Raw genomic sequence first — 9,188 nt, 5'->3', positions numbered from 1 at the left:
GAATAAGATAAGTATCGTCTGTAAGAAAAGAGCACCATCTACTGAGAGGAAGGCTAACAACAGAAGGAAAAATGTAAGAAGATCAATGGAATAATTTATTTTTTAAAACATTTACTTTAAGTAATTCAATACAATGATTCACATTAAAGATTAAAAGCCAAGTTTCATTCTGCAGTTATGACAATAAAAGTTATAATTAAAGGCCTACTTTGTGAAGAGAAAATATGTTTCTCATTTTTTCTAAAAGAAATTCATAAAATCATACACTAATCAAGCTAGAAGGGACTCTAGAGATTATCTATGCTAAGTAAATAAACTGAGGCACAGAAAATGTAAATGATTTTCTCCAAAAACAGATATTTCATTAATTCAGTGCCACTGAATCTCTCCTAGCTAACATAATTTTATGTTTATTGTGCTGGCAAATCATGATTTGAGTTAATTTGACTATTAGGTTGACAGAGTGGGTTGATACAGCAATAATAACTTGGGAATAACAAATTATCCCCAAATTCTGTATGAAATCCTGAAGGAAAAAAAGCATGAAACAAAAATTACCAAAGCATCTAGGAATCCTGCCATCTGAAACATAATATTTTATTCCTTTTTATTGCTTCTTGGTATTTTCCTTCCTCATTTTTTCTACACTTTAGTTTATGCTTTGCAATACAGAGAGGGCCAATAGAGTGGCAACTGGCTGTGAAATAAGCAGATTGGTCTTATTATTCCAGTGTAGATGTTGTTGGTTGGGTGAGTTGGTTTTAAAGGCATTACCTCTGGCCTCTTGTTGACTTGGAGAAACATGGTGACAGTGCATCTTACTGAGAACATGATATTATGCTTTATTCTTGGTACTGAAAGTTCTTACAAAATGCAGTACTATTTGAAAGGTCATCCCAAACACCCACCTGTGGCAGGGTGGGTTTTAATTGCAGGGTTAGGTAACCCTCTTGGAATGTGACTGTGAAACAGAAAAATGGGCAAGTTAGTGACAGATGAAGTGACAGGGAAGGCATCTGGGGATTGAACCAAGTATATCTATTTAGCCGAGAATATTTAACTGACTGTCTCCAGGCTGCAGTGTTTAAACTACAAAATGATCAGTTCAGGGATGTATTGTCCTTGCTAATAGGCTGGATATAATGTTGCATCTATTAAGCATTGAGGAGAAGTGCTCACTTCCTTCTCTATTTCAAATTCAACAAATACTATTGAATGATCAAGTAGCTGCAGTTTTCTGATTATATTAAGGTAATATTTATTAAGATGTTTTAGTCCATTGAGTGAATCATGAGGCTCAGATGACTATGGCAACAATAACAACAAAAATAACTGCTAACGCAGATGCTGTGATTAACTCTTTGGCTCTGTTTGTACCACCATCATCATCATCCCTTCATCAACAACATTACTAAGTAGTATAACTTAAATGAGATTCTTAAATAGGGCTGCTCTAAGGAATACAAGGGAGGAAAGAAGAAACTGTAATATGTTCTAAAGGTTTTACATCCAAATGTTAAGTCATAAAAATGTTATCAGTAACCATCACCTGAAAGCTTTTTTTGGTTTTAAAGAAAACTAATGCTTGCAGAATAACTTTATGAAAATTACCACAAAGATTTTAGAAAATATGATGAAAATATTACAAAAAGTAGCAACCACTTAAAATGGGATGATAATGTTTCATTGTCAAGAACTGTAAAGAAAAAAAATCAAAACGAAGAGTAACAGCAACCAGAGATGTTTCACTTTTTAAAAATATTTAATAACTGAACCAAACTATAGGATTACCCATAACTGCAAAAACTAATATAATCCCAGATGTGTTTATGTTGGCAGATTCTTTTTCCAAGGTTTGTTCATGTAGCTATGAACGTGGTATGTACAGACACTGTTGAAAAGTGGAGGGCTAGAAACTTTGAGATCTCTGTGGGCTGTGTAAACCATCCTTACAGTAAATTTCCAATGAAGAGTGCCAAGTAATAGTACCCTCATTTGTAAGACTATTTCTTAATGTGGTTAGATAAATTCCCAATATAACTAATTATCAGAGAAGAGCATTTAAATACGTGCAAGATGTTATTGTCATTTCTCCTTCCTAAGAAGTATTTCTGATTTTAGAAAAGTCCTGTGAGCTTATACTTGTTCTATATACCAAATATTTGATTCAGGTTTAAATTTAAAGATGATCAGTTATACTTGATTGGAACAGAAGTATAAACTTTTAAACTTAATCCAGATTTAGGTAGGTAGAAATTAGTGAACAATAATGTTTTATCTAATATAAGGATATATATATATATGTGTGTGTGTGTGTGTGTATATATAAATTCACACACACATACATATATATTTGAATCAATTTGAAAGCATATGTCACTAAATATGATCCTTAGTAATTTTCATAAAATAAAAAGATAATAGTTTATTTGGAAAGCTCAAATACTAATAAAATTCACTTTTTTAAAACCCATAAAATATCCTAATTAGAGGATAGATTTTAAGTGGAGAACACTAAGTAAAATTCAGTTCTCAATTTAATGGCTTACATTAAAAAATACTAACTTAATTGCATGCCTTTCACTTAGTCAGGGGGAGCTCCTGATACCTATTACAATTTGAATTTTAAGTGCTATTTTCCCTATAGATACTAATTCAGAGGAGAACAACTCTTCTTCTGTGTCTCCTAAACACACTAAATTGCTTTTACTTTCCTTGGTTGTAAGCTGTGTCTTTGTCATTTGCATGGCATTACCAATCAATGAGTTTCCTACATTCTTCTCTCTCTGTTTTCTTTCTTGAAAGGATGACCTATCTGATATTTCTTGAAACATCTCCAAAGATAAAAAAATATATAGAATTACAGAACAATTCTTCTGTTAAAGGATGGATGGATAGATAGATAGATAGATAGACAGAGAGACAGACAGACTGAAACAGTTGAAGTCTCTTCTGTGCTCGCATTACCCTCCTTTCACTGAGACTACCACTACCATAAATTTAGTGGTGAGTATTCACATGCATGTTTTTAAACATTTACTGCATATGGAAACACATATATATAGTAAATATATGGAAACACAAATACATAGTAAATGTTTTTGTATGTTTTTGTAACTTTTTATAATTGGTATCATATCATATGTTTAAGTTTAAATACATAATTTCCCAGTTACCCCAAGTTGTTATAGTTCCAGTAGGCCAGTGCTAGAAAATAGATGTCAAATAAAACCAACAAACATAAAAGAAAACAAACAAACATTGTGGCCATTAACTCTTCTGAGTATTTTTAACTGATCTTATTTTTAAAACATGTGTTAAAAATTATTCATAAAAATTTATTTGCAAGCATTTTTCTAATCTAATTGTTTTAATTAATATTTAGGTATAAAAAACTCAGCTACTGCTGCAAAAAAAAAAATACCGGTTAATAAATTTAAATAGAGCACAATTTCTCTACTGCTAAGAAGAAAATAAAAGTAATTAATTGGTGTCTGTATGCATTCAAATAATAAATGCTGGCAATATTTATTTTGAGATTTTGAACATCTAATAGGATCCCTAACATATAAAAGTTGAAATATTATTTCTCCTAGGATTCTGTTTAAAGCAGTAGTTGAAACAGATATTTTAAGCTCAGCAGCAAGAAAAAATAAGCTCATTTTGATAAATAACATACAACCATATGAGATTTTAAAATGTACTCGTGGTGGTCAGGCACTGTGGCTCTTATAAATGCCAGTACTTTGAGAGGTGGAGGCAGGTGGATTACCTGAGGTCAGGAGTTTGAGACCAGCCTGGGCAACATGGTGAAATGCTGTGTCTACTAAAAACACAAAAATTAGTTGGACCTGATGGCACATGCCTGTAGTCCCAACTACTCTGGAGGCTGAGGCACAAGAATTGCTTGTACCCGGAGGCAGAGGCTGCGGTGAGCCGAGATCGCACCACTGCACTCCAGCCTGGGTGACACAGTGGGACTCTGACTCAAACAAAAAAATTAAAATAAAAAAAAAAGTACTAGGGGTAAGTACCAAGACTAAATGGTGCATGTCATTTTAAAATACAAGAATTTCATGTCTTTAATCCTCACTAAGTTTAATGTTTATCTAACTGAAATAATTGTCTGTGAGAGCAGTCTCCAAACTTGTTTTTAGACATAGACACTCATTTCAAGAACTTGGGACCCAATATATAAAACAGATCACAGAACAACTGTCCAGATGTAACCACGTGTTGGGGCCAAGAGCGCTGCTCACTTTGCATCCCCATATCGCCCACCAGTGCTGTCCCCAAGGGACCACCACAGAATTTCTAGCCCTCCACCAGGCAAAATTTGAAAGCAATGGCTTTCGCGTTGTTTCATATAGCCTTCTCGTGGCCATGTCATGTCCTTCGTCTTGCCTTCCACCTCAGCCGCTGATATGACAGTCAGTTTTGCCCAAACATAACTGAGTAACACTTCATCTTGGCTGCATCAAAATCCCTTACTTTCCGCCCTAGGGCTTTTCTATTGGAGTAATTAGCCTCCGTAGGAATCAGCCTGGCACTCACAAAGGCACTATTTGGAAGTTCAGGGAAGTTCTCTTGACCAGGAAATGGAAGCCTGTGGACAAATACTGCCCTTGCTCCCCTCTCTCCTCAGTTGTACAATTCTGAGGTGCCAACTACAAGGCATGTCAGCAGGCCCTGCCCACGTTGTGACCGTCTCAAGCACATGCCTTGTTTTCCTCTTCCCTGGTTTACTCTTCAGGTTTCCCACTCCTTGCCAAGCAACCACTTTTCAAAATGGTTCACCTTCACACAAGGTCATATCTCACACTCTGCTGAATATCCTTCCTGTTCTTTTATAATTGGTGACTATATGTTAGCACAGTAAAATCTGGTTAATCAATAGAGCCCTTAGAGACCTATCAATAAAGGTTTTTTCTTAACTATCAAAAACTCATAAGAAAAATTCTAATAGGCAGCCCCAGTCAGAACTACCAAGAGAGTTCAGAAGCTAAGCTTTTCCTTCCATTTTTGTTCCTGCCTTGGGATTTAGGAAAGGCTTTTTGGGGTAAGTTTGGCTGAATGGAGAGAGAGTGGGCACCAGTCATGTCCAGTGCTCCGTTTACTTCTTCTTGAGCTCAGGGTGATAGGAGCAGAATTGTCTGCGCCATGTAAAGGAAATAAAGCTTCCTGTGCCTTCTGGCGAACTATCTGAGGGTATAAAGAAACAAACAAACAAAAAAACCTACCACTCCCTTTTCCATTAATTTTATGTTATATAGTAACATTAAGAGTATCTTGTGATTAATTGAGCTCAAGAAAATTTCAGTCTTCAAAAGTGAGCTGAAGCATCAAATGCAAGAAATGTCATATACAAGAAGCATCATATACTGAGCTTGCCAAGCAACTCCTTTCTTTATCCATCCTTTCTTGTCTCAGGTAACTTTTTTTCTTTCCCATCCACTTCTCAGATATAAATTTAGAAAGGAAGAACAGCAAGGAAGAAACCTTGCTCTGGCTCAGGACCCCACGTGTCAGTTGTGGCTTGACTTCAAAGCACTGTGTGCCCCACTCTCCGTATCTGTAAAAATGTGCGAATCGGACTAAAAAAATCTTAAACCCTTTCTGGTACTAAAATGTCCTATGGCAACTTCAGTCACTATTAAGCGCATGTTTTTCCCAGCGATACAATCTCGAGGAAGAGTAATCATACACAAAACTGAACAATCGTGGTCGCCATTCCGAATACCACAGCCCTTTGGATTCTATATAAGCTCAAATAGGTTCTGTCAAAGGGAGAAGGAGCGAGTGCGCACTGAACTGCCAGATGTGGTGTTTATGATTAGGACAATAAGTGAAACAGAAAGTTACAGTCAAGCCTGTATTCACATGCTTCGAGAGTACAGGCAAGTGGTTAAATGGGAAAAGGTGCAACCCCACAATGTTTCATTCCTCCCACTCCCACCCCACAGAAGCCACCAGGTGAGCATAACATGTTTGAGCAGAAATGCAGGAAGGAGAGGGGAAAGTCATCTTCTCACTGCACAGGGAGCCCCAAGCAAAAGGTCCTGCTCTTTTGTGCACCCAAAGTACTTGTGTTAGAGAAGCTTTGTTCAGGCATGATTTATAGTGCTGCTGACCATGAGTTCAACGTTAGTGAATCAGCTATGTATCATATAAAGCATCTTTAGACAGAAACACACATAAAACAAGGTTATATATGCATTAGCTGATGAAAGGGTATAAAGAAACAAACAAACAAAAAACCTACCACTCCCTTTTCCATTAATTTTATGTTATATAGTAACATTAAGAGTATCTTGTGATTAATTGAGCTCAAGAAAATTTCAATCTTCAAAAGTGAGCTGAAGCACACCAGGCACCCAAGGGCCTGGGTGAGAGATGGGGAAAGACAAGGAATGAAAAACAGTGAGTCAGAGTATGTGCTGCCTCCTTAAGGGTTAGGAATGCGTAACACCTAAGAGCATGATTGGCAAAGGTGGGGCGTGGGCAAAATTCTTTCTCACACTCTCTCTCTCTGTCATTCTCTATATAGGAGATTGTTTTAATATCTGCCTTCAGATATTAGTCATATCCTGGATGTTGTATTCCAAGTCTGATGCAGAGGTTCCACCAAATCTAATCAAGTGAACCTTCGTAAATCAATGGATAAGGCTTTCCCATAAGATGAACTGTGTGATGGGTTTAAACGAGAGAGAGATCATTCTGTTCTGGATATAAGTTTCTGTCCAACCAAAATGTTGTTAAGTACAATTTTTGTTTGTTTGGTTTTTGCTTGTTTTAAATAATATGTTAGCTGATGCACTGTGTATAAGTAGGTGTCTTTGTGTATTCAGGCTGCTATAACAAAGTACCATAGCCTGGGTGGCTTACAAACTACAGAAATTTACTCTTAAACAGTGTTGGAGGCTTGAGAAGTTCATGATGAAAGCACAAGCAGATTCTGCATTTGCTGAGGGCCCTCTTGCATAGACAGCTATCTTCTCCCCATGTCTTCACAAGGCAAAGAGGCAACGGAGCTCTCCAGGACCTCTTTCATAAGGGCATTAATTGCATTCATAATGGCTTTGCTCTCATGACTTAATCACCTCCCAAAGGCCCCACCTCCAAATACTATCACACTGGGGAATAGTTTTCAACATATGAATTTGAGGGGAACACATTCAGTTTCAGTAGGTGTCCTAAGTGATTCAAATATTAACCGCTCATATTCACTAAAAACCATTAGTGTGATTTAAATTAATGTTTAAGTAAATTAGGCCAACCTGATCCCTTCACTATCTTCCAATATGCTTCATATTTATCTCTTTTATACTGTTTTCTTTATTTTTCTTTCTCTCTGTTTACCCATAACATATCTCTCATTCTTTTCCTATCAAAATGTTTCTTGTTCTTCAAGTATCAGCTTAAATCTATCCTTTCTTAGAGCCTCTCCAAAGTACTCCTACAACAAATTTCCCTGCAATATAACCCAAAATACATGCAACCATTGTTTAAAAAAATTATGCATTTTCTCATGGCCTTATAAAATGTCACTTGATCAAATTTAAAGACTTGAACTACATCTATCTCTCTATATTTAGGTAAGAAATCCAACATTCAAAGTTGGCGAACACACCTGTATATCTTCAAAATACTGTACAATTCTAAGCATTTAGCAATTCAGATGTACCTCAAATTAAGTATAAAATCTAATTTAAATAATTTTCTCAATTCACTTTGTTCATGCATATTAACTTTTATCACTTGAGTCATGAAAAGTGATCTGTACCATAGATACATATTAGCAAATCATAAATTCATATACAAACACATGCATGTCTATATATGCTTATTCCTGAGTTTGCAAACTTTAAAAAGGGAATATATGGTTACTCTTATAATAAAATGCAGAAAGTAAAATTTGAAGAAGTAAAAAAATAAAAAGTTAATATAGTCAATCCTCATTGTTCATGATAGTTATGTTCCATAAAGTCATTATGACTACAGAATTTGTGAATACTGAAGCTTTGCTTCTAGGGGATATATAGAGCTAGGTTCCTGTGAGCCTCTGATTACAAAATTTTCATCAGCTAATGCATACATAACCTTGTTTTATGTGTGTTTCTGTCTAAAGACGCTTTATATGATACATAGCTGATTCACTAACGTTGAACTCATGGTCAGCAGCACTATAAATCATGCCTGAACAAAGCTTCTTTAACACAAGTACTTTCCTCATAAGCTACACCACAGTCTTCTTGGCTTAGGGACACTAAGTAGAACTTCCACACTATGTTTGAGACCATTTTAAACAGTGAAGCTGCCACCATCACCACCAACAAAAAAAACACAGAAATGTGAAAAATGTGGCATTAAATAGATTGTGAAAAGGACACTTGTTTGTAGTACAAGCTGAAATAAGACAGTAGAGCATTGCCTTGTTTGGCCTTACCTGGGAACTTGCACAGAGAGCAACTCAAATTTTTTGCTGCTCTACACATGTCCACCTAGGTCCTCAAATGACTGCAAAAGTCAAGTATTATTTTGAGGGTAAATATTAATAGATTTTAGTGAACAGGCCAATTTTCAAATACAGAATCCTCAAATAATGAGAATCAAATGTATATAAATTGTTCCTCAAGGAGATATTTTTAAAACATTAGTAAAGAAGAAAATCAGGAAGCTATGTTCCATATTAAATATGGTAACAAATTCATGACATAATGACAAGTTGTATGTTTTGTTATAATCAGGTAGAATCGTTTGAAAACAAAATGGATTCCCATATAACTCACTCATCAGTCACCAGATACCTAACCACATCACATGAATTAAAAATATACATAGCACATTGATTGATTTGCATATTTTGAACCATCCTTGCATCCCAGGGATAAATCCCACTTGGCTACGAGGAGTGATTTTTCTAATGTATTATTGAATTCTCTTTGCTAGTATTATGTTGAAGATTTTTGCATTACTATTCATCAGAGATATTAGCCTGTATTTTTCTTTCTTTGATATGTCTGTGGTTTTGGCATCAGGGTAATATTGACCTCACAGAATGAGTTTGGAAGTATTCCTTCCTCCTCTATTCCTTAGAATAGTTTGCATAAGAATGGTATTAGTTCTTCTTCGAATGTTTGGTAGAATTCAGCAGTGTAGCCATCATGTCCTGGGCTTTTCTTTACTGG

At 35.7% G+C, this 9,188-nt stretch overlaps 1 protein-coding gene across 16 annotated transcripts in view; it reads left to right on the top strand.

Moving 5' to 3' along the window:
- OPRM1 (opioid receptor, mu 1) overlaps positions 1–9,188 on the top strand; it is a 123,087-nt gene that overhangs the window by 37,187 nt on the left and 76,712 nt on the right. Inside the window, exon 2 of one of the 16 annotated variants that reach the window (XM_011970860.1) lies at positions 5,463–5,582. The exons of the other annotated variants lie outside the window; for them this stretch is intronic. Within the exon in view, the coding sequence (XP_011826250.1) occupies positions 5,463–5,582 (120 nt within the window). The remainder of the gene's footprint in view (positions 1–5,462; positions 5,583–9,188) is intronic. 16 annotated transcript variants of the gene reach the window in all.

The sequence above is a fragment of the Mandrillus leucophaeus genome, unplaced genomic scaffold (genome assembly GCF_000951045.1).
Source record: "Mandrillus leucophaeus isolate KB7577 unplaced genomic scaffold, Mleu.le_1.0 Scaffold1209, whole genome shotgun sequence".
Taxonomy (NCBI): Eukaryota; Metazoa; Chordata; class Mammalia; order Primates; family Cercopithecidae; genus Mandrillus; species Mandrillus leucophaeus.
The sequence above is the reverse complement of the archived record's forward strand: the minus strand, read 5'-3'. Positions and strand labels throughout refer to the sequence as shown.